Raw genomic sequence first — 26,545 nt, forward strand, 5'->3', positions numbered from 1 at the left:
ATTTATTATTATTACTATTATTATTATGACATAGTGACTTAGAAACACTGCAACCCTCTTTTCCCAGTAATAAGTAAAGTGCTAAGCAGCAAAGTTCCTGTCCCAGCTGTGTCTCGTCTAGCTGTATCCTGTCTAAGACATCTTCCTATGGGATGGTGAGAGCTCAGTGGCCATGTGAACTCTGCTACTTCTCCACTTGAAGTTTTTCCCCGATAAGTTCAGTTAACTCTATTTATATTTAAACTTATGGTGCAAGCTGTGTTTCTGGGCCCACCTTACACATCACCAGCAATCGAAGAATAAAAACATTTTCAGATATACAAGTACTAAGAAAAATAATGATGCTTCCCACACACCCTTCAAAGTTATTTGAAAGTATTCTTTATCAAAAATAAGAAAAATATAGCCCTCCGGGAATTAGGAGCTCTAACAACCCAGGAAGAAGGGAAGGGAATCTCCAGGATAATAGAGAAAGGAGCTCCCAGGATATCAACTGTGCACCAGGGTGAGGACATCAAGTCCAGATCGAAGCAGGTTGACAGGCTCCAGAAGAGATTTTTACAAGAAAATGAAATTAACAAGCTATCTGGTATACTGGGGCATATTGAAAGGAGATCAAGAAACTGTAGAATATTTAAGGCTCAGTTGATCATAAATACTTAGAAAATTAAGTAAAGAAGAAAAGACAGCTATTAACTCCAAGGAAATAAAAAAGTTATAAGGGAAAAAAAACGATCATTGATCGGTTGTGAATAGCCAAATCCTCCTCTTTCAGAGTAAGAAATGAAAGATTAAAATCAAGATAATGTCAAAGACTAAAAATGAAGAAGTAGCCTTAAAAGTATGTTATTTAGAGATAAGGAGAAAAATACCAAAAGACTCCGCCAATTGATGTTGAAATTAGTTGCCTCTGGGAAGGGAGAAGTGGGGAGGAGAGAGAAGTGTGGGATCTCTGTTTATCATTACAAGTCTTACATACACAAATAGTTAAACTATTTGGCTCTATAAGACTTCTCACCTCAGATCTTGCAGAAATTCACCTTTTCAGTTAGACTTCCTCTGGCCACTCTATTCCTTGTCTCCTTTCCTCCCTCCCCACCTTTGTTTTTCATAGAATTTATCACTTTCTAACATACTTTATAATTTGCTTACTTATGATGTTTAGTGTTTTCATCTGTCTTTTCCTGCTGGAATATCAACAACACAGAGGCAGAGATCTTGTCTTTTTCATTTGTCCATATAACCCAAGTGCCTAGAATAGTACCTGGAACATAGTAGGTGCTCACTATCTCCACCCCCACCCCCCCCCATCCATGGAAAAATTGTCTTCCATGAAATTTACTGCAGGCTGAGGGGAGGGGGTGGGGAGGGTGGTGCTGCACAGCAGGAGGTGAGTGGCAGGTGAGGAAGTGAAGCTTCATCTGTATTTACAGCCCAGCCGCTGCTCCCCTCCCCATCACCCACATCACTGCCTGAGCTCCGCCTCCCCGCCCTCCCCAATCCATGGAAAAATTGTCTTCCATGAAACCGGTCCCTGGTGCCAAAAAGGTTGGGACCACCAGAGTAAATGAATTTAATTTTTAAACTATGTGAATGGGTAGCTTTGATTAAAAAAAATAAAATAAAATACTTAATCCACCTGAAAATTCTACCACAAAGCAAAAACTCCATACATAAAACGTTGCTTAGACATCTTGGTCGTCTATTAAAAAACATGGTCATGAGTTTTCTCAGACTTCAAAAAAGGATACTATTTTCAATGCATGGTGAATGCCCAAACAGGATACATGCTTACCTTTCTGAAGCGCTGATACAGTTGCCAACCACTGTAATACAAGAAGTAAGATTTACATAGCACATACATACAATGGTTATTGTAGGGTAAGGTTGTGAGATATGAAATTATTATAATGAAAGGAAGATAAAAGACATCTATTTGAAGAGTAATCAAATATTTTTGAATTAAATTATTATTCATTAGTTTATATCTGGTCTTGTTTAAAAAAGGATTTTAGGAAGCCTATGATAGTTTAGAGAATGTAATATTAAATTACATTTAAATTAAACTAAAAGCTTAGCAGAAGAAAACAGAAATCAAAGATGGGACAAAGGGAAGCCGAGAAAATGACTTAAAATTTGTACAATCATAGCCTGACACTGGTGTCAAATCTGTCTGTAAGTTCTGTGTCTATGAGTATTTGATTCAGCTGCTATTAACAGAGAGACTCAACATGTGGGAAGTTTAAATAAGACAACACATGAGTTTCTTTCTTTCACACAAAGAAGTTCATAGATGTGCAGTCTAGGACTGGTTTGGGAGCTCAACTCTACCTAGTGCCCAAGGATCCAAGCTCCTTTCAGCTCACCCCTAAGAAACAGTACCAGAAAGCCACTAAATACTTCTTTACAAGGTCTTACTATGTTGCCCAGGCTGAATTCAAACTCCTAGACTCAAGCGATCCTCCCAGCTCAGTCACCTGCAAAGCTGGGATTACAGGCATGCGCCATCACGCCCAGCTGCCACTGGGTACTTCTAATTCCATCTCATTGTCCAGAACTTAGTGATGACATGCCACTCCTAACTACAAGAGAAGCTGGGAAATATAGTCATCATTCCCAGCAGAGAGGGGTCCTGCTGAAAAATCTATTATAACACACGAAGGGGAGAATAGATCTGAGGGACAGCAAGAGTGTCAGTCACAGCTTCATGGTCAGGTTCAAAATAACAGAGCTGAAAAAGATGAGCAGTTGCTCAAGAAATATACAGCAGCCCTTGGTGAAAAGATTAGAAAAGGATGACTCTGGAGGTCTTCATACAAATGAAAAAGTTTAATATCTTCAATGACAGTCTTACCACATCAACGCAATTCATCTCATAAGACTGTTTCTTGTGACAACTCCCGATAATACATTCACAGTTTAGGGGAAATTTGTCAGCAGAGATTTGATTTTCTGAGTTCATTTTAACTGTATTTTTAAAAATCATGATAAAAACATGTTTCTTTGAATTTCGTGTTAGTGTCCTGAGCTTAAATATAAACATATATATTTGTTTCAGAATTAAAGAAAATTCTATTTACCTTCGTTTACGGGAAAGAAACCACTGCAATCACAGAGACTACCAGAATATTGCAAGAAATGGTATGTAGCTTTCTATTTCAGCCTTCTGCAATGTACCTGTAATGAATGATTTTCTTTTCTAAATACCTTGAAAGCTGAGATTTAGGTAACAAGACCACAGAACAAAATGAACAATCTCTCTTCCAACATCATTGCCCTTTCTGAGAGAAGGGCCCTGTGCTTAGAGGCATTTACCCACAGCAAAAGGGAACAAAAACCAAATGCAGTCACAGGGTAGACCAAAGGGCAGATCAGTCATCCCACAGCAAGTTCTAGAAAGGCCAAGGTGCAGGGTGTTTAAGGCTCAGGAGGCAAGACCTAAGTGAGCGTTAGCAGAACAAGGGCTGAGCAAAATCAAGGTCATTGCAAAAGCTCTGCCCTCTCTGATGGTGAGAAGTCTCCCACGTTTCTGCTGGGGTCGGAGTTTTAAGTTTCACCTGTGTGGGTTTCAGCCTTCCACCTTTGACCCGGAAGTGGTCTACTGATAGAAGATTTTAATGAAATGCCTAATTGATAAACCATGGCCTGGCTAATGTCAAAAGAATTGCCAAGTAATGTTTTGTGACACTGTAATGCAGAGATGGCAAACAGTGTGTGTGTGGCCACTCCTTCTGCCTAAGCCTGGGGAAGATATTACTAATCAACCTTGGCACGCTTGCCTGCTAAACGCAGATCCTGCCTCAGCAGTCCTCAAAATACAGCACGTCTCACAATCACCATCAACAAATTAGCCTTGGCACGTGAACTTAAACCTATCTGCCATCCGTCCCTGTGCCGTCTCTAATTAACAAAAGATGTGGAAGGATTTTCCAAGCAGCACAAGTTTTAACCAAATATGTGACCTACAAATAATGTATTGCTTATAGTATATAGTCTAGAGAGATAAGTGTTCTACTTTTCTAAGAACAATACAGATTTTTTACTAGTAAAATAACAGCTGCCATTTATTGGGCTCCCACCAAGTGCTAAGAACACTTTATGTGTATTTCCATTAATCCTTTCAACAACAGACACTATAAGGCAAGTATTATTAAATTTCTTTAGTACTAAGATATCATCGATTTTAAAAGCTCTGGGGAGTGTTGAGGGAGGAAAAAGGAAGGAAAAATTACAATGTGTCCATTGATTGCAGCACTCAACCCAATATCAAGTGTGTCCAAATATATTTCTCAGAATTGAGGAATTATAATGATATGCACGCTATTACAGCTTAGGAAATGAGGCATAGCGAAGCCCAGAACCTTGTCCCCAGTCACAAAGACAGTAGGCTACAGAGCTAGAAGTTTTACCCAGGTTGTCTCACTCCACACAGACACCAGCAAAGAGAACACAGCCATTGGTCTACGACCTGAGATGATCTCCAGAAAGACAGCAGCCTCACCTCTCTGGGTAGGAACACAGCAATAGTTCATACACATTGACAATCAAACCTGGCTGTGACTCATTACAGATACAAAGTGAACATCAGGACTTTGGCTGCACTTTCTCTTCCCTTTAGTGAGACTCATAAACAGCCCCCAACCCTGTTCAACACACCCTCTGTCAATGAAGACTACGGAAAACAAAAACTCATCTGTGTGGAATATTACACAGCTCTGTAAAATGATGCCTAAAAGTCAAATTTATCTTTATGTGGGAAGACAAAACACTGCTAAAAGAAAAATTAGGAAATAAAATTGAATCGTGTAGTTTAATTTCTACTATATTTTTAAAAAGAAAAGAAAACAGCTATACACAAGAAGAAAGATGGGTAGAAAATAGATCAAAATCATTACAATGTTACGAGTGATTGCTTTCATTTTTTCTACTTTTCTGCTTCCCAAAGATTTTATTTTATATAGAAATAACCTTTTTTTAAAAAAAAAAAAAAACCTTAAAAATTGAGTCTAGGAACAGTAAAGGGCTTGCGCAAGGTTACATAGCCAAAGGCACCGGCTTAGAGCAGGTTAACAAGCAGCAGGACTCTGCCAGAAGAGCAGACTGCAAGCCGCTCTCTGCTCCCTGTGCTCCGAGCCAGCCCTTCTCTTTCACAAGATCCAGATGTGCCAAGTCAACACCACTTTTCTACCCGCAATGAGTGCAGCGATCTTTCATAAAGTCATGAAGACCAGAGTAAGATATTCCAGAAAGTACCTAGGACACTTGATAGTAGACGGTTATCTTTTTGTGATCTGCTGTCTTGACAACATTCCTTTAAAATTCAGGTTGCAGAGAGGAAAGAGCGAAGGCAGATGGGAGGAAGCTTAATCATGAAAAAACACGTGTGTCAAAATATGATTGAAAGCTGTGACTTCTGTCAGCCTTCTTTTGTCTAATGAGCAGATACCGGGGGAGGAGGGGCTCTTTCCTTCCTTTCCTTTGAATTTGCAATCCTTAGAAATGCACAACATGGACACTTTGTCTGGTATTCCTTCTTTGAAGATGCTCCTCGACTATTTTTCTAAGAATGTAATTCTAAAAGGATTTTTAAAGGTTCTCAGTTACTCATTATCGAATGCTCTGGTTTTGTTCTCCAGCCCCTCTTCCTATTTTCTGTCGCATTTCCTTGCTGTGGATTTTCTTCTGATATTACACGGCATGGAACCTGACTGCCCACACCAAGTTATTTCAATTACTCCCCAAGGTTTTTATTAGATATAGGAGAAGTCAGCTTTCCACATTCTGCATATTTATGGGGCTACACTTATTTTTCAGAACCAGCAAGAAAGAAAGAGGAATAAAAGGAAGAAAGAGGTGAATGGAATATTAAAGTGTTTCTTAAAAATGGTGTAGTAAGAATTAAAGAAACAGCTCCTATTTTCATCTTGATCCTTATGTAAGAGATCGCGAACATTTCTATACCTATCTCTGTCACGAACCACTGTCAGTGATCATAGAGCATTTTAAAACGCAGGATGTAGAAGTCATCTTTAATTCAGGGAATAATTCTCTGGTGTGGGTGTTAAGAACAGCGAGGCTCCTGCCAAGTCTTCTTCACAATCAGCAAAGGAGATGGCCTGCGGTGGCTTTGGGAGCTTCCAAGATGCCAAAGTGGCCCAGGGCGGGAGGCAGCAGGTGCACTGAAGTGGGAAGGGCCAAACCACCATGCAGCTGGCTGGCTCCTTGCAGAGACAGAAACGGATGTCCAGAGAACAAGGTCCCCTCCTTGTTGTCTCATAAAATCTTCTCCTTCCCTTGAAGTATAAAATCAATTGGTTTTGAATTTAGGCTCTGGGATTGGTGTGCACCTTGGGCCAATCATTTAATCTCTTTCCTCTGTTTCTGCATCTGTGAAATGGGGATCCTGGCTCAGTGAGCACAGTTGCCAAAGGCAACCCCATCTCATTCTGCGTTGCTTGGAAAACAAGCCAGTGTGAGTGGGGCGTCGTCGCCCTGTCCTCCTGGGGGTGAGGCTGCACCCAAATTGGGTGGGATGAGGGAGTGAGGGGGACAGCTGCCCCCTCATCTTCTGCAAACCCAGCCTCTCTCCATTAAAGCCAATTCCTTAAACTATGCCCCATGATATTGTAGAAATTGTCACAAAACCTAGTGCATCACTGACCCAGATGGGGCCGCCTTGCACAACAGGTATGATAACAATACATGCCTGAACTTCATGGGGCTGCCGTACGGTTCAGTGAGAAAATACAGGGCTTCCTAAATGCTCATAATTAGGATACCACCGAAACAATTGTCGCTAATTTCACCTACCAACTGTATTATTATTTACTCAGTATTTTAAAAAATCAGTCACTTTTTCAATGTCAAAAGTAGGGGTTTTTTGATTGACAATAACTTTACTTTTTTATTGCTATATAATGTGTTTTGGGGATACACGTGAGAATTTGATACATTCATATAATCAAATCAGGGCAATGGGGATAACTATCACCTTAAACACTTATATTTTCTTTACTCTAGGAACACTTGAATTATTCTCTTCCAGCTATTTTGAAATGTACAATAGATTAATGTTAACTGTAGTCACCCTACTGTTCTATTGAACACCAGGTCTTATTTCTTCTATCTAAGTATATATTCATACCCATTAATCAATGTCAAAAGTTTTCACAAAGAAACAAGTAGATTTGAAAAAATAAAAATAAACTTAAAACCACATGTCAATGATAAGAAGGCCTGTGGCTCCCAGAGTCAGAGGGCAGCAGAAGGGCATTGACCTCTGGGTGCCCAGGCCCATGGGGACAGCAGCAGGCAGGATGGTAATGGGGGGAGGGGTCGAGGCAGCTGGACAGGCCTGGAGTATCCAGCAGAAAGAAGAAGCTCCCTCTGGGAGGAAAGCACTGACCTAGGGATAGGAGTGGGGCATGATGAAAACTGGGATTTCAGTGGGATCCCAGTGTATGTAATATACATACACAATGGAACACTATTAAGCCTTTAAAAAGGAGGAAATCCTGCCATGTGCAATGACATGGATTAATCTTAAAGGCGTTATGCTAAATGAAATAAGCCAGTTAGAAGGACAAACACTGCATGATCCCACTCGTGAGTCATCTAGTCAAACTCACAGAGGCAGAGAGTAGAACGGTGGTTTCCAGGGACTGGGCGGAGGGGAAATTGGGAGTTGTTCAAAAGCTATAAAATTTCAATTATGCAAGATGAACAAATTCTAGAGATCTGTTGTATAACATGATGCCTATGGATGCCAATACTGTATTGTGCACTTAAAAATCTATTGAGAGTAGATCTCACGTTGTGTTCTTACACGATAAAATACAAAAATAGATAAAAGGCAAAAAATAAAAAGTAGAAGAAAAACAAATGTTAAAGTGATACAAAATTTATTGTTAAACAAATAAAAATCTGTAAGACATCTGCTTTCAAAGTAAATAAGACTCACTCGATTTTAAAAACAAACCACCTCCGGTTCCAACTTTGCATCACTGCTGCGCAGGCCGCCAGAGGAGGACACCCCATAACCCGCTGACAGGTTTCTGGGGTGCACACAGGCCCTCTTCACAGTTTCCAAACAAGGCTTTACTCACTTGGAATATAATGTCTTTGTCACCGGCAGCCTTCCTCATTTTGTTTTTGCAAGTTTAGCAAAACCTTTGTATAAACACCTGTTTTGGGTTGTTTTGTTTTCAGAAATTTGAAAGTGCTTAACAGCATGTTTTTTCCTGGGACCAACGTTCTATCTGTGCAGTGAAAAGCCTCCCCTCTCTGTGCACCCACTTATGGGGAGAGTGGGAGCAGGGAACTCCCTTGAAGTATCAAGATATGAAAAATGGAGAATTTTTAACACTTTGCTGAAGTGCATGTATTTGCAGCCTCACCTGCCCATCCTCGCCCCTCACCCCCTTGCTGCAAACCAAATTTGCTCTGGAACCTCTTAAGTTGTCCACCCACACCCACCTCCCACACTCCACACTCTGAAAAAAACTTCATCTTGCGAGTTGCCTTCTTTGGGCTTTGTTTAAACCATCTGGAGAACGGAGAGAATCTTCCAGACCTAGAGAACTAAGGGAAGGGGGCGAAATCCAGGCCAGCATCTAAACTTCACATTCACTTAAGAAAGTGTAGCGAAGGTGGGGGTGGGGCAGGCTTGGCCAGGGAAGGGGTGAAGGAAGCATTTCTAAGGGGCATCGGGAAGGAAGCCCTGGGCAGAACCAGAGTGAAGGGAAAACACGGAAGAGGTGAGGGGGTTTGCACGCGTTGTGGGGAACCGTGTCCATGACAGTTAGGTTGTGAGCACAGTTACCTCTTCACTCCCTTTGGATGACTGTCGACCTGTGTTTTCTCAACACGTCACTGCTCTGAGAACGAACCACACCAGAAAGTAGGACAATAAATCAGAAAGACTTGCAAGGGTGCTGAATAGTTCCAGAGAGCTGACCAGGCCTCTCTGGCATATTGGTTACTTTGAGCTAAAGGCCATTGAGAACCAGCAGAAACAAGAGAAGCTTTTCTTTTGTAAAGGAAATTTACATTTATTAAAGAAATTTCCATCTGTAAAAGATGTCTCCCTCTTCTTGTACCAGGAAGGGGAGGACCCTTAACAGCTGTTATCAGTGGGGAACAATCTTAAACTTAAATCTGTATGTTGAACCTTACTAACCACTACTGTTTACCATACTTTTCCTGGTCACCTTCACATAACTTGCCTCTCCCACTCAGAAGCCCGAAGTCCTTTTCCTTTAGCCTAAGATGGTATGTGAGCCCAGGTTCTAGCCACTCTTTAGGGTTATTCATTGCTGGGTGCTGCAGTCTATATATATGTGATGTGCATGTTGATAAATTTCCATTTATTTTCTCTTGTGAATCTGTCTTTGGCCAGTCTCCTGTGCAGGGCCCCAGCTGGAGAGCCTAAGCTGGGTAAAGGAAAAAAATTTTTTTCTCCCCTACAGTGTCCAACAGAAGGAGAAAAACTGCTTCTGGGAGCTGTTCTAACAAGAGTAAGCAGCAGGGAGCAGTCCGTCCTGCTGTTAGACTTAAAGAAACCTGACAGAAAGGATTTTACTTCCTCTATAAGCAAGAGAACTGTCAAAGGAGCTTGCCTTGGGCACAGAAACACCACTATTCAGGGTTTACTCCAAGCCTGAAAGAACAGGTTGATGTCCTTTTGGGCCCTACAGTTAATCATATGTTTTACCCAAGAATATTGCCAGGGACCATGGGTCAGGCCCAACTATCCAGGGCCATCCATCAGCAGGATGAGTGCATTTAGCTGGAGAGTTGTTTGAGGCTGCGACGGTTATTATTACATTTATGGATTTTAGCTAACACTGAGTACCTTCTCTGAGCCAGACACTATGCTAAGTACTTTACATACTCTATCCTCATTTAAGCCACAAAGCAGCTCCATTTTATAGATGAGAAAACTGAGGCTCAGAGAGGCTGAGTAACTTGCCCAAGGTCTATCAGCTTGTCGGTGATAGAACTTAAACTGTGTCTGTCTCCTACCAAAGGCCGTATACCCAGCCAAGCCACATGGTCCCCCACTGGGTTCTGGCCTCTGAAGTCACCATCTTGCTGCCTCAGACAATCAACACCTGTCCTGGAGTCAGCTGAATGTCAGAATTATATCTTTTAACCCAGAATTCAGTGCCAGTCCTCTTTCAAACGTGGTCTTTTTGGAAAGAGATAGAGGCAAGAAAAAAGCAAAAGAAAGATGAAGAGACAAACTATAAATGAGTATTAACGCAGGCTTAGCAGAATTCAATTACATGCGTAAAGACTTACTATTTTTATTAACACCCCCACCATGCTCTCTATTCAGGAAAAAAATAGAGTTTGTACCTTTAACTAGTAAACTGAGTTTCTGCTATTGTATCCTTACCACAAATTGCATAATCTGACTTTAATCATGAGGAAACATAATGCAAGCTCAAATCAAGGGACATTTTACCCAAAAAATTAGCCAGTGCTACTCAAGAGTGTCCAGGTCACGAAAGGCAAAGAAAAACTAAGCAATCAGTCCAATTAAAGGACACTAAAGAGATGTGATAGCTAAATACAGTATGTGATCACAGATTAGATCCTAGCCCAGAAAATGATCATTCGTGGAACAATTAGTGAAATTTAAATAAAGTCTATAGATTAGGCAATAGTAATAAAAAAAAAAAGGTAAAAAAACACCAATGTTGATTTCTTGATTTTTATCAAAGTACTGTGATTATTAAAGATTTCACATTTAGGAAATCTGAGTGAAGGGTATCTATAAATCCTTTGTTCTATTTTTACAACTTATTGAAAATTATTTCAAAATGAAAATTCTACAACAATTTTTTAAAAGCCACAGAGGAGAGTATTTGGAAAAAAGCAAAGAGATCACATCTGCCAAGTTGAAGTAAGCCCTCAAGAAATATGTGGTGAGCTCAACTATTGGATTGAGTTGGTCTCAACCCAAAACCTTGAGAGGATATGACAGAAATTATTTATAACAAAATGATGAGTACCTTTCTGTTTGGAGAGCCTTGATACGGTGTGGTCACAGCAACCGACACAGATTTTAGTGCCAATTTTTGACATGCATCATCTAAAAGGCAAATGCTTATAGATACACTCAATGCCTACAGGCATCAAAACATGCTATTTCCCCTAAGGACAAAATGCTTCAAGATACAGTGTTTAATTATAACAAAAACTTTTAGAAGAGAAACATTTCAACATGACACATCTCATACAGAGGGACACAAATCACCTCTTTATTATTCATTTATTTATTATTCCTGTTTTTAATGCTTTCAAGTTTTGGGAATTCAAAGGCTCATTAAGCAATGGAGACATTCTGATCCAAGTGGGACTATTTCTTAAGACTTGTCCATGCAACCTGTCCAGGTAGGAGCAGGGCACATGGTAATGATTATAATGTGAAGAGTGTGTGCTTTTGAGCCTTCTGTTTTGTCAAGATTTGCATCCTGTACTGCATGAATAAGCACACCTTCAGAAGGAAAATTCAGAAGCAAGTATCTTATGCTTTTTTTAATGTAATTGCCAATGGCCAGGGCTCCTGAACTCCCAGTGGGCGCAGGGAGTTCAATACATCCCTTTTGTTTAGGCCTTGAGATAAAGGGCATCAGGGGAAGCTACCTGCTACCTGTACTGATGGCTAAAGTGAACCTGCCATTTCTATCAGCTCCAAAGCATCCTGGGCTGTCCATTTTACCCTAGTCTTCTCTTTCACTTCCCTTCCTCTCATTTTCCACTTGATTTTCCTCTGCTGCTCCCCTCCCTTCTTTCCCCTCCAATATTGCAATAGGTGCTAGAAATAGAAAGATGAGCAAGACAAAGCCCTGACTTCGAGGAGATTATAACCAAACAGGAAAAAGAGACAAATAAGAAAGGGATTATGGTTCCGATAAGTTGGCACTAAAATAAAGTTAGGTTGAAGCCTCTGGAGGCGAAAAGTGCTTAATTCTGCCTGGAGAAGTGGAGGAAGAGTTTACAGAGAAGTTAAAGTGGGACCAGAGAGCCCTGAAGAAGTCAACAGGACTCCAGAAAGCATCAGGACATGTGACTCACAGCTGGGAGGCTCTGAAGGCAAAATATCTTTGAGGAAGAGGGAGAGAGAAGTTCAACATGGCTGAAGGATATTTGTGGAGGTGGGTCAAATTTTGAGACTGGAGGTAAATTAGAGCCACAGTGGGAAGGCTATAACATTCTTTTAGAAATGTATGTTTTAGGGAATCATTTAGACAGTTTGTCACTGAAATTCAGAACCACATTTGTGAATTTGAAAGCACTTTCAGTAGTAGAAACACCAGCAGAAACTGTCATAACAATTATTAAGTGCCTACTATTTTGAGTTCAAGGTTAGTATATTAGTCTGAATGTTTCTGTTTATTGCAAGCAAACATTTTTAGAGAAAAGAATTTAAATTTCTCATGATGGATTTTTTTTAACTGGATTGTACAAATCATTCTCCTGAAAATGCCTTCTAAATTATAAGACTCCAAGCAAAATCTGCAACATTTAAAAATCTAATTCATGTTAAATGACATTATTAGATTTCTTTTAGGTCACTGTATGATACCATATTTTTTATGAACTTTTCATACTCTTTTTTTTGAGACAGAATCTCACTCTTTTGCCCGGACTAGAGTGCTGTGGCATCGGCCTAGCTCACAGCAACCTCCAACTCCTGGGCTCAAGTGATCCTCCTGCCTCAGCCTCCCAAGTAGCTGGGACTACAGGCATATGCCACCATGCCCGGCTAATTTTTTCTATATGTTTTTAGTTGTCCAGCCAATTTCTTTGTATTTTTTTAGTAGAGATGGTGTCTCACTCTTGCTCAGGCTGGTCTCGAACTCCTGACCTCAAGCAATCCTCTGGCCTCAGCCTCCCGGAGTGCTAGGACCACAGGTGTGAGCCACAGCGCCCAGCCTTTTTCATACTCTTTATAACGCATTCAGGTTTCTGGTTCCAGGTACAATGGAGTAAACACACCCCACCCTCTCTCTCCCACTGAAAACAGCAATAAAACCTAGACAGAACGTATAGAATAGCTATTGGAGAGCCCTGAAAAGTAAATAGCAGGCCAGTTGAAGAAGAAAACCAGAACTGGGATTACCACCAAACCAGCAGTGAGGTTAATGTTTTGTTTTCTTCTGGTATCTCCTAACCTCTTCTCAAGGCAGCTGAAAACCCACAAGTGGGTCATGGCACAGGAAGAGATCACTTCAGAAGACACCCTCTAGTGCTCACTCTAGGCATGGAAAAGGAGTCTCCCCGCAGTGACAACAGTGGGGACATACAGGTGCCTAAAATTCTGATGGGTTTGGGGGTCGACTGCCTCTTATCTGGAAGAGTTGTTGTCCCAGGAAAGTGGGGCAAATCCCCCGTTGCCTTTTTTCTTACCCCATGCTCCCATCACCCAGCCCCCTATGAGTGACTGTGTAGGAAGACCACAGCAGAGTGAGGTAACGAAAGCCCCAACTTTCTGGCTATAGGACCAAAGAGGGGAGCCCAAGGAACCAGAAAGTACCAAGGAGATCATAGGAAGGGAGGGTCTTTGAAAGGCAACTCCCTAAAGTTCTTCATGAATTCCTGGGCTCAGCCCTGAGCTGCACATGCATGGATTTGATCCTAAATAGCATGTCAAAGACTCTGAGAACTGAACTTAGAGACTGACCGCTGCCCAGGTTCTAGACAGGCCATTCAGTGGCACACACGTGAGACAAATCAAACTAATACTGAAAATGGAACTGATGTTGAAATCACAAGCTCACAGAAGGCTGATTAGAACTTGCCACCTAAACCTAATAGGGCTGATTGCCTACTAAGACAAAAATTTTCACATATACATAGTATTTAAACAGGACTTGAAGTCTGATAACATAATATCCAAACTGACAAGGATAAAATTCAAAATTATTCAGCATATGAAGAACCATAAAAATCTCAACTGATGTGGGAAAAGAAAATCAACAGATTTCAATTCCAAAATGATACAGATGTTGGAACTATCTTACAAAATTCTATAAAGCAGCAGTTATAAAATGTAAAGACATAGTGAAAAGTGCAATAGATATGTTTAAATAGAACACTAAAATTTTTTCAAATAAATAAAAGAAGGCAGAAAAGAGAACTGAGAGAAACAAAAGAGAGGAAACAAACATAAAACAAATAATGAAATGGTAGACCTAAATTCAAACGTATTAATAATTACATGAAATAAAAATGGTCTAAACACATCAATTAAGAGACAGAGATGGGCCAGGCGTGGTGGTTCACGCTTATAATTCTAGCACTCTGGGAGGCCGAGGCGGGCGGATCATTTGAGCTCAGGAGTTCGAGACCAGCCTGAGCAAGAGCAAGACCCCCGTCTCTACTAAAAAAATAGAAAGAAATTAGCTGGACAACTAAAAACATATATATAAAAAATAAGCCGGGCATGGTGGCGCATGCCTGTAGTCCCAGCTACTCGGGAGGCTGAGGCAGTAGGATCGCTTGAGCCCAGGAGTTTGAGGTTGCTGTGAGCTAGGATGACACCACGGCACTCTAGCCCAGGCAACAGAGTGAGACTCTGTCTCAAAAAAAAAAAAAAAAAAAAGACAGAGATGATGAGAATGGATTAAAAAGTAATGACTCAGCTAAATGCTCACTTTAAATACAATAATATACATGGCTTCAAGGTAAAAGGATTGAAAAATATATACCAAGCCAACAATAATCAAAATAAGCTGCAGTGACTATATTAATATCAGACAAACTGACTTCAGATCAAAGAAAATCACCAGTAAGAGGGGGATATCACATAACAATAAAAAATTTAATTCACCAAGAAGATATAACAATTCTAAACATATGTATATTTAGCAACAGAGCTTCAAAATACATGAGGCAAAAATTGACAGAACTTTAAGGAGAAATAGATACAATCACAATTACAGTTGGAGACTTCAACATTCCTCTGTTGGTAATCTATAGAACTAGAAAACAGATAATCAGTAAAGATACAGAACTGTTAGCTACCTGGATCTAGCTGACATTTATATATCACATCACTAAACAACAGAATCACATTCTTTTCAACTGCAGATGGAACATTCACCAAGGTAAAATACATCCTGGGTTATAAGATAAACCTTAACAAATTTAAAGGAATTGAAAGTCTGTTCTCTCACTATAATGAAATTAAATTAGACCTCAATTATAGAAAATTACAGAAAATCTCCAATCATTTGGAAATTAAGTGACATATTTATTAATAAACCATGGGTCTAAGAGGAAATACCAAGGAATTTTGAAACATTTTCAACTGAATTAAAATGAGAATATAACATTTCAGAGTTTGTGGGATGCAACGAAAGTTGTGATTAAAGGGAAATCATAGCTTTAAAATGCTTATATTAAAAAAGAAATAAAGATCTCAAATAGATGATCTAAGCTCCTACCTCAAGAACCTGGAAAAAGAAGAAAAAATAAAGCCACAGCAAGCAGAAGGAAGGAAATAATAAAGATAAGAACTGAAATCGATGAAATTGAAAACACAAAAACAGTAGAGAAAAGCAGTGAAACCAAAAGCTCGTTCTTTGAAAAAAAAAACAATAAAATGTATAAACCTAAACACTAATAACGTGAGGTATCCCAAGAATGGAAAGACAAGCACCACATGTACTCACCATCAAACTGGTATTAACTGATCAACACATAAATGCACATATAAGAATAACATCTATTGGATGTTGAGCAGGGGGAGGAGGGGGGAGGGGGAGGAGGGAGGAGGGGACGGGTATTTGCATACACAAAGAGTGCAATGCGCACCACCCGAAGGATGGACATATTTGAAACTCGGACTTGGGGCGGGGGGCAAGGGCAACATACGTAACCTAAACATCTGTACCCCCATAATACGCTGAAATAAAAAAAAAAGGAAAAGATACAAATTAGCAATATCAAGAATGAAAGAAGGGAAATTACTACAAATCCTATGGACATTAAAATGGTAATAAAGGAATCCTACAAAACTATTGTAAATAGTTTTGACATTATCCTATTGGTAGTGGGACTCCCATGGAGGTAGATAAACAAGAACCGACGCAATATTTGCTGGTTAGTAGGATCCGTCTGGCAGATGTATAGACATCGGGAGAAATTGGTTCCCTGGAGACTATCTAAGCAGCCATGACAAGAGTCCTGGCCAGAGTGAGGCAGGCCTAATCTAAGGCAGCAAGAATTAAAAAGAATGTCTCCTGACAATAAAGATATATCAAGAAGTAGAATCAAGAGGACTTCATGCCGAATTGTATTATGATGGAGGCAAGAGACAATAAGCAGCTAAGAATAATGCACAATGTCTCATTTAGTAGACTGGACAAGTCATTGTGTATTTTTTTTATGTGTAAGTCAGTGCCCTAGAGGTCATTGCATATTATCCCAGATAGGGAATAGGGCAGGATGAGCTTATTGGGGGTGGGGAAGATAGAGTTCAGTTTTGACCATATTCTATTTGAGGTCTTTAAGGACATCTTTGGAGAGATGTTCCATAAATAGTGGGAAGCATGGGTCTGGGCTCAAGGAAGAGGTCTGGGCTCAGATGGAATATTGGAAATTATGAGCACACAAACTGTATGGTCTGACCCAGGAATAATGTGCAGAATGAAAAAAGGCAGCCAAAGGTGAAACCCTTGGGTCTGGAAGAAGAGGAAACATGAAAGAGAATTAAAAGAATGGTCTTTGGGCAGAGAATTAATAGGAGAACCAAGAACGCATGATGCCATCAGAAGTTAACAAAAAAGAATGGTTCACAATGCAAGAAACAGTCATCAATATCCCTATCTTCTCTCCTTTCTAAACCAATGTCAAATAAAGTTATTTAATGAGCACTTACCATGTGCTTAGTGCTTTAGGAAAGATTCCTACTTTCAAGAAACGTATTGTCATACACACATGAAATAAGCAAAAAATAAACCAGAAAATACAAGCCCTTACACAACAAAACACCCAATAGAATATGATCTAGAATCAAAGGGCACAGACCAAACAGTAAGTATTACTGTGGAGAGGAAAGGGAGCTACTCTGTTGTTTAGTGACATAAACTGGAAACCTTTTCCTGGGGAAGATGAGTCATGAGAAGAAGTGCTGAGGGTGAGGAGTGAGATGTTGAAGGGAAGAAAGAGAGAGAAAAGGAGGTCTTGCCTTAGTTACCCAGACTCCCTGCTCTTTTCTAATTTTATAGCCTGCATCGGTGTTCGCGTGTGTGGACACACACACACATACACGTCAGAAAGGAAGGAAGGGAGGGAGGACATCACAAAGTTAATCACCCAATTCTGTTGTTTTTTAATTTGGAACCAAATACAAGTTGTAAATTGCTGTTAATTATTTTAATCTTAAATTTTTAAATAATTAGTATCTTCTGTTATAATCTATAAACAAAAATTTTAGGAAAAAAATTTAAAGCAATTTAAAATCAGTTGATTTTTTGTCACCCTGGGAGGGCACAACTGAATCAAGTGCAAACATGCCGCACAGCTTTGTTTTGTTTGGCACATGAAGCATTTTTTTAAATTCTTGGATTAGTTGCCAACATTGGGAAAAATTGCGAGATTTCACGTAAAGTCCCAGATTTCCAACTTCTGTTGTGAAATCAAAAGATTCGACAACATTGGCCCCCCATTCTAAATGGCACAAGTCCGCCAGGGCTGAGGAGCAGCTGCTTTTTCTAGATTGGAATGATCGTGTCGTTCACCTGCCAGACCCCGCAGGTGTCTGAGCTTGTGACCTCCGGTCCATGTAATTGCTTAAGGCCATTTCGTGGTTTGCTTGAGTGGATTTGTGGTCGATAGATAAAATGCACCTCACGGTCCTTTTCACAGATTCTCATATAAGAACTGAAAAAATCTATTTTCAATCATTACTAATGTTTATTAGTAATAGACATTACAATTATTAAAGTGCTTTCTGAAATGGATTACACTGGATGAGATGCTGCTTACAAGCTATAAGAGCTTGAGCAAGTCTCTCTCCCTTTCTGAGCCTCATCTGTAAAATAGGCTACCTGACCAGATGCTCTTAACGTCCCACCCAGGGCTGATGCTCCACAATGCCCATGGCTCTAAGGAGTGCCAAGAGCTGTGAAGCTAATGATGCTGACGCTCGAGGGCCCCTCACTGGCCTGGTGACCATATGCATTTGCGACGTTTGCAAACATCAGATATTTATCCACAACTGGTTAAGACCCCGTTCTCTTTCCTCTCTGGCTTCTCTCTAATGTCGGGTCTTGTTTTGTGTTTTATGTTCTTTTCCTTAAAGAGAATCCCCCAAATTATATAAGCTTTAGAACTCACAAAATCTGTACCTCCCCTGTCCTATACAGATAATTATAACAACTATGGCATTAAACTAGAGATTTGTTTCTGAGCGGTGTGCAAAGAGCATCAGGTGTTTTATTGGAAATTAAATAACAAGTTCATATCTTAGGACTTCAGGAAATAAAATGCCTGCTTTTCTTTGAGGGCTGAGGGATTCTCTGAATCCCTCGCACTGTATGTTCATTACTTGTTTAATAACTACAGGCTTTGAAAGAACAGGAATGGTGTCTTTTCTACTTAATGCGATGTCCCAGCACCTGTGGCAATGCCTGGCACGTAGTAAGTACAGTAGTACCTCTTCGTCTTTGGTTTTCCTTTTTGGGGTTTCAGTCACCCCTGTCAATTGCAGTCCAATAATATCAAATGGAAAATTCCAGAAATAAACAAGTCATAAGTCTTAATTGTACGCCATTCCACACCGTTCCTCCCAGGACATGGATCTTCTCTTTGTCCAGTGTATTCACACTACCGACACCTCCTGCCTGTTAGTCACTTAGGAGTCACCTTGGTTATCAGATCGACTGTCTCAGGATCACAGTGCTGTACTCAAGTAACCCTTATTTGACTTAATTGCTCTATTTTTTTTTATCAGTTATTACTGTTAATCTCTTACTGTGCCTGATTTATATTAATAAATTAAACTTCATCATAAGTACGTATGTGTAGGAAAAAACATAGTATATATAGGACTCGGTACTGTCTGAGGTTTCAGACATCCACTGGGGGTCTTAGAACATATCCCCCAAGAATAAGGGGGGATTACTCCACTCCATAAATGTTTCTGAATTAATGAGTTACTTAATTTATGAAAACTTATGAAATTTATATTTAAATATACCTCATCTCTTTCCATTAAGAATTTCAGACTGAGTGCCTATTCTGGGCCAGACACTAAAATTACAAACTCATTTAGAAGACCATTAAAATTATCTTACCAGTTGCTTTGAATGCACACTGTAGGAGATGCTTGCTTCTGTGGTCAACACTGGCCCAGCAGTAGAAATGTAAGCTGAAATTCATTTGTGGAGGGATAAGCAATGCTGAGATCATGTGAAGCCCTTCTCTTCTTGGAGTACACTATGCCCGATTTAAAAGACACTGAACGAGTCAGAATTCAGACTTTAAAGGCCTATATAGGTCCTAGTCTTTCCTTTATTGGGTACAGGTAGGTTCTCCATTGGACTGCCTTGACAAATAAAATGCCTTTATTCCAAGGTCAAACCTTTTTCATTTCTCCATACTATGATTGTAGAGATCAGAATATGGACTTCTTAAGGGTAGTGCCAATCTTGAAATGTTTTCCTTGTTTTGCCACATCCCACAGGCTGGGAGCTGTCTCTCATGCTCACATCTTCCAGTTCCAATTGCTACAGTAACTATTTTCTCCAACTGTAGCAGCAACAGTGACTGGGAAGAAATCTGTACACAGAAGAAAGACAATAGGGATTGGGAAGGAGACAGACACAAGACGTTAATGAGTCTAGCAAAAGGACTGCATAACAACAGAAGGGAAATTAAGAAGAAAGAGTGATATGGGAAATTACATAAATTAATTATATAATCTCATAAAACTGAGATTTCCATTTGGAAATGGTGGAAAGTGCAAGAACTTCAGAACAAAGAGAATTCTGGGCTTGTAGTAAAAGGAGACATTTGGGTAAAGAATAGGCAATTCCTTGCTCCTTGGGTGGTTCTGTGTGATTGTTCTTTTCAAATTCACCACGACCAGTTGCCATTGGTTTGTCATCCTTATTCCCTGTAGCAAAGGTGGTGTTGGGCACGGGGACAGCTGCCCACGTGGCATGCCGTGACAGGTTTTCATTTTTATTTTCCTCAAGCTCTGTGGGTGCCCTGTGGGTGCTCTGCAACTCGAATTCCCAGGAACAATAAGGAAAATTATTGGTCTGACCCGGTCCTTTAATTTTTTTCCCCAGTCATGGGTAGAGATTTCATTAGTTTTCATTTCTCATTAAGAAAAAAAATCAAAGAGTGAGAATTAAACACCTCTTGGTTTATTATCTTTCTGAAAATGAGAAGTCGAGAGTCATGGGACAGGAACGGAAAGAAGGGTGCAGCTGGCGTGTGAGCACACGGGACCCACCGCAGGACCAACGTCAGCATGAGGGGCTGCTCTCCTCCCTGCCCCTCCGAAGGGCAAGAGGGAGCAAGCTCACATCCAGAAAGACTTTGGGTCTCTATGTTTAAGACTCGGTGTTATTAAATCAGACACCTTCCCTGAGCAGGGTTAATAGGCCTCAAATCACATTGGGCTCTCCTCTTTTCTAGAATTGGGGTTGGATTTACAGTAACCTTTCAAAATTGTTTCCAGCACTCAATTATGTGTCTACCCCCACAGATGCTAGGTATAGAGGCTGTGCCCACCTCATCTGTTAACCTCCTGCGACACGGCTGGGACCCACAACGAATGCAGTGGGTGAAGGGATGCCTGTGTGTGAGGTGGACTGGGGGCCCTTCATTTGTACGGCTGTGTGCATTGTTAATCATACCCTGCCTGATTGCAAAAAGGAAATAAAGAAAATAATATGGCAGTTTCTCAAAACAAGATTATATGTAGAATTACCATATGGTCCAGCCATTTCAATTAATATACTATATACCCAGAAGAATTGAAACCAGGGATTTAAACTGATACCTGCACCCCCATGTTCATATCAGCACTAGTCGCAATAACCAAAAGGTAGAAACAACCCAATGGCCATTGACAGATGACTGGATAAACAAAATGTGGCATATGTATACAATGGAGTATTAGTCAGACTTTAAAATAACCTTAAAAAGGAAAGTCTGATATGTGCTAGAAAAAAGAAAGTCTGATATGTGCTAGAACATAGATGAACCTTGAGGACATTATGCTGAGAAAAATAAGCCAGACATGAATTGCATGAGCCATCTACATGAGGCACCTGGAATAGTTAAACTCATAGAGACAGAAAATAGAATCCTTTTCACTATTCCACCAATCCTTCAACTCATTCTTTAGTATTTTAGGGAGTTTGTCTCTTTGGTGATAGATATTACATGTTTCTCACATCTACTAGAAAGTTTACTCATTCATACTTAGGAAATGTCTTGACACCCATGAATCCAAGGAAACGTTGGTTATGTTAATATAATATCAAGTAAACAGAAAACGCATTAAGGAGAGTTCCGCAATTAAACACTATCAAAATTCACCAGAAGCAAGTTATTGCCATCAACGTTATGGTCTGGACAACATTTGACTGTATGATAATGCTTCTTTCACGAATCCAGTCAGCCAGACTCTCACATCGATAGTGTGAAATTGGACTCGTTGACTTTAATTGTTTTCTTAATTTTAATTATTCAGGTGCATCTTCCCAAAACCTGAAGAAATTTATAGAAAGGTAAGTGGAAGATGGATATAAGAACTTGTTTTCAAATTTGGTTTCTCATTTTAAAAACGGAATGAAAACTTTCCGTTGTTTCCCCATAATCATTTCTACGGAGCATAAATAGCTTGTTAGTCACTCTCCAAACACTAGGATATCGCTCCTTAGGCCAGTGAGCATAGGAAGTGATTAATTTGCATATGTCCTCAAAGAAGGATTTTAAAAATGCATACAAAGTGCGTAAAACTTAGGTCTGGCAGAAGTAACCGAAAAGACAAAAGGATTATGTCATATTCCTGCTTTATGAATGAGAAAACATTTTGTGCTTATTTGGAGCTGAAAATTCAGAATCAAGGCTCTGGGTGCCTTGAATGGAAGCCTAAGGAAGCCCTTCCCTTTTCAAAGTTTCTTGGTAAAGTGCCATAGCGTCAGCCTAGCTCACAGTAACCTCAAACTCCTGGGTTCAAGCGATCCTTCTGCCTTAGCCTCCCGAGTAGCTGGGACTACAGGCATGAGCCACCATGCCCGGCTGATTTATTCTATATATTTTTTTAGTTGTCCAGATCATTTCTTTCTATTTTCTAGTAGAGACGGGGTCTCACTCTTGCTCAGGCTGGTCTCGAACTCCTGACCTTGAGCAATCCACCTGCCTCGGCCTCCCAGAGTGCTAGAATTACAGGCATGAGCCACCGCGCCCAGCCCCTTTTGAAAGTTTACTGCAGGTCCACAGCAGTCAGGACGTCCTACGAATGAGCACATAAGTGACCCAATAACCCACTTGTGTTTATTGTGAAAGAGGCCAAGATGGTGGTGGGTCTCTTTACCTGGGACTTCTATCTACTGTTTGCAATTCTATGCATTTATGTGCCTTTCCCTGATAGAAAAGTGGGATAATGATTATAGAAAAGAATAGGGGAAATGAGAATGGTGATCGGCTATACTAGAATAAAAGAAAAATAGCAAAAAGTTACCAAGGGGGTGGTTGTACAGAGATTATCTTCACAGGCCTAGCCTGTGTCACTGGTCACAAAGCTCGATTTCCAAGTGTCTGACATTTGGATCCGGTCTGTGGCTTCTCAGCTTGTCTAGGAACCAACTGTTGGACCATCCAGCCATCGTGATATATGCCATGATTGGAAATGATGTCTGCAATGGGTGAGTTATTGAGAAAGAAGATTTTCAAAATTCTTTGGCTGTGGCTTCCTTCCTCTTCCCCACCCGACTCCACAACAACCCCATCCCATAGTAGTAGCCTACTGTTGAATTGGATGTCTCTGTCTTGGAAGCAAGTCCTAGACACCTGTGAAATTCACAGAACCAAACCGTGAAGCTGAAAGCCCCTTTTGAAAATATCTGATCCATTAATTCTCAATTGTGAGGTCACAACGAATGCACGTGTCATGAGTTACATCACAGTTATGAATTACAGCACAGGCAATATGCTACTACCAACCAAGAATCAGAGATTGCGAATCATGATTTCTTAAATAAAATAAGACAGAAGCACAGTTACCCCATAAGGACACTTCTCTCACTCATGTTCTGATCTACTCTACTTCCTTGTGTGGAAGAGACAGCATAGGAGCACAGTCTTGCAGCATCTGCACAGAACTCACATCCAATCCTATTTATGCCCATGGCCCGTAGCAAGAGAGTAGTTTTGCTGCACTGGTAATATCAGTAGTGATTTCAAAATGTTGAATGCCTCAGTTCCCTTACAACATTTGGGGAGATGTCTCAAAATCTGTGTATATCCCTAAGAATATAATGCATGTACAGATTCCATCTGTCCAGTCATTGTGGCAAAAAAAAAAAAAAAAGGTGAGACAGGATCTAGAGCAACTCCCCAGGAGCCACCCACCCACTATTTTAGGAAGCAGGAATGTCAGGCCAAGAGAGATTCCATGACTTGCCCCAGGCACCAAGACTGATTGGTGGCTGGGCTGGACACAACCCAAGCAGTGCTGGAAGTGAGCATCCTGCTCACCTCCCAGCCTTTGCTTCCTGTGCTTCGCTCCCCAAGCTTTCCAAGTCTGTGCTGAAAACAAAGTTCAATGGTATCAAAGTGTGTTTGCCCTTGCAGACAGGACTCTGATGTGCAGGGGATGTAGACATAATCGCTGGAGTGAGTTCTTGGAAAGAGATACTACACTGTGATCCAGAGATACCCATGTGCCTTGCCATCCCTCAGGCTGCTTTTCTGCTCTCCCCAGAATCCCAAGTCGGCCAAAACTACATCCCTTATTTGCTTTCTTTTACTTATTCACTTTTTAAAAAGTATGTATTGAGCACCCATGATAGGCCAAGCACATGCCAGGCTCTGGGATACAATGACAAAGAAGCCACAGTCCCTGACCTCAAGGAGCCTATGGAAGGAGAAGCATCATGCTTCAGGCCCGAGGCCCCCAGACCATGCCCATGAAACAGAGCAAACCTATGGTCAGACAAGCCAGCGCTCCTCAGCCTCCAGGTCACATCCTTCCAGAGGGGGACAGATAGCAAACTGGTTATACAGAGTAAAGAACATGTGCAGAAAGAGGCTCTGACTGCAAAAGCCAAAATCCCTGAAACTGTCTTTTTCCAACACAACCTGCTTACCCAGGGGCCCTCCAGCCCTGGCCTACTTTGCCTTTTCCAAAGAGCCAAAGGGCAGACACACGTCAGCCAGAGACCTGTGCCAGCCTCTCCCCTGCCAGGGAGCTGGGCAGAGAAGCAGCAAGCATTTGGGTGAAAGAACAGAGCTGGCTGCGTGGGATGTCCCTGTGGTGCCCACTTTGTAATGTCCTGTGGAGGGGTTAAAAAAATAAAGACAGATGGCAACTATACCTCCCCATCTGCCAGAATGTCAAGGTGGAGTAGAAATCCCAAAATGAGCAAAGAAATTTTATAAAAAGCTCAAGCCAGCAAGGAGTTACGTAAGTCTGTCCTGGAACAAGTTTTAGCATATCTGCTTGACTTTTTTCTTTCCTTTTTTTTTTATGACAATGCTAGCTCTGACTGAAATAATGCATTTATGTGCTTCCTTCTCACATCTCTAAACTCAAGTAGTTAATAAATATTTGTTACGCGAATGAAGGTCACGGTCGGAAGACAGCTTTTAGCATCAGGAATTCAAGAAGAAAGGTCATACAGAGAACCTAACTTTCTCATTGTAACCTACTCAATGTTATTTAAGCTAACTCTGCTTCCTTGGGCTTTTCCTGCCCTCAAAAGCTGTATAATGTGAGTAATATAGAAGGAGAAAAATTCCTGAAAACAGAGCAGATGCGGGTGAGCTACAGCAGCAGAACCTTTAGGATCAGGGGCAATGGTGAGAAACGGGAACGGCCTCAGGACATCAAATCATAAAAGCCAATGACAACCCTTCCCCAACATCCAACCGTGATATCCTTGAAAAGAGCATTGTAATTGCTGGAAATGTGATAGAATTATACAAGCATCTAACACTAGCCACATTAATTGCCATGGTTCTATTTTTTACAATAGATAAAGAAATCATAAGTTGAATGTTTTTCATCTAGTGGAGAGAGCCGGAACCACCCATACATGTTGTCTGTGCCCCTGCATCCCCCCAACCCCAGCCCTTCTTGTCCTACAATGCTGATGCTTCAGGTTACACCGAGGCGGCCGACCAGCACGGCATTAAGAGGAAGCCAGCCATGGTGCTCACAGATCACAGGCCCCAAGGAGCCTGGACCAGTGGGAAACAATGCATGCTACCCATTCAGGTGGTAGAAAAACCAGCAGGGGAGGGCGTGGACAGAACTCCTGCTGCCCAGAGGAATCCTCTCTCCCAGCCTGCTCAGTCAGAGGCATGAGTGGCAAAGGGAATGATAAGGAATTTCCAACCAGCCAGCATGTCCCCGGACACACCCATTTTTAAGGGACTTTCAGTATATCTCTATGCATGGACTAATATGGGAGTCCCCACCCCATTCCCAGTCTGTGTCAAGATGCCTCTTCGAGAGGATTGGATGGGAGCCCAGTGATGTCATCGCAACTAAATGACATGAAGAGAAGGGCTCCAACCCTCTTACCTGGATGTTTCGAAAACACGAAAGCTAGCTGTGGCTGAGGTCTGAGCACTCAATCACAGCAGGTCTCTGGGCTTTAGCTCTGGTTCTGGGGAGCTGATTTTCCTGCAGAGGCTCTTCCCCTTCTTCCATGAGAGGGGGCACCTCTCTCTGGCATCAGCCAGGTAAATCTGGCGGGCCTACCTGCCAGGGTAATGAAATGATCCCGGCCAGGCCTGCACCCAAGTAAAGAGCTTATTTTGCATGATCAGACACAATTCATTAGGACAGGACAGGCTTTGGAGCCACCCTCAGGCGCGAGGCTCTTCATCTGTTTCGAGCCCAGCCATGTGTTCCTGACATGTGCGAGAGCATGTCAGTGGACTCTGACTTCTCTCTCATTACTTTCCCTGGTGTGACCACCACGTCCCCAGGCTGGTTTTCACATTTCTTCTCTGTTAGCTAGGCACTCACCCACCAACCCGTCACCCACCCATCTGAATGTCTGGGGTGTGCTTGCCAGGGTGTGAGGAGGGGTGCCAGGGTCCTGGGGCAGGCAAGCAAACCCAGGGAGGCAGGTGCCCCAAACACCTGGGTTGAAAAGGGTAAAATACCTTCATCTCAGCCCATTCGACCTTTGGAAGACACTAGAGAGACGTAGGAGATAGTTCCCAAACCACTAGGGCTCTTTGGTCCCCAAAATACTAACACCAAGTCCTCCCAAAACTCAACAGAGGAGAAAGAGTACACAGATCAAAATGGCATTGAGAATTTGTCAGGGAC

The 26,545-nt window shown here is 41.2% G+C and overlaps 1 protein-coding gene across 3 annotated transcripts in view; it reads left to right on the forward strand.

The window, feature by feature from the left end:
• Positions 1-26,545, forward strand: part of AOAH (acyloxyacyl hydrolase (neutrophil)) — a 220,309-nt gene that overhangs the window by 162,885 nt on the left and 30,879 nt on the right. For all 3 annotated transcript variants that reach the window (XM_012638764.1, XM_012638766.1, XM_012638767.1), the window contains exons 13-15: positions 3,059-3,141; positions 21,728-21,764; positions 22,830-22,904. In XM_012638764.1, the coding sequence (XP_012494218.1) occupies positions 3,059-3,141; positions 21,728-21,764; positions 22,830-22,904 (195 nt within the window). The remainder of the gene's footprint in view (positions 1-3,058; positions 3,142-21,727; positions 21,765-22,829; positions 22,905-26,545) is intronic.

The sequence above is a fragment of the Propithecus coquereli genome, unplaced genomic scaffold (assembly GCF_000956105.1).
Source record: "Propithecus coquereli isolate 6110/MARCELLA unplaced genomic scaffold, Pcoq_1.0 Scaffold134, whole genome shotgun sequence".
NCBI lineage: Eukaryota > Metazoa > Chordata > Mammalia > Primates > Indriidae > Propithecus > Propithecus coquereli.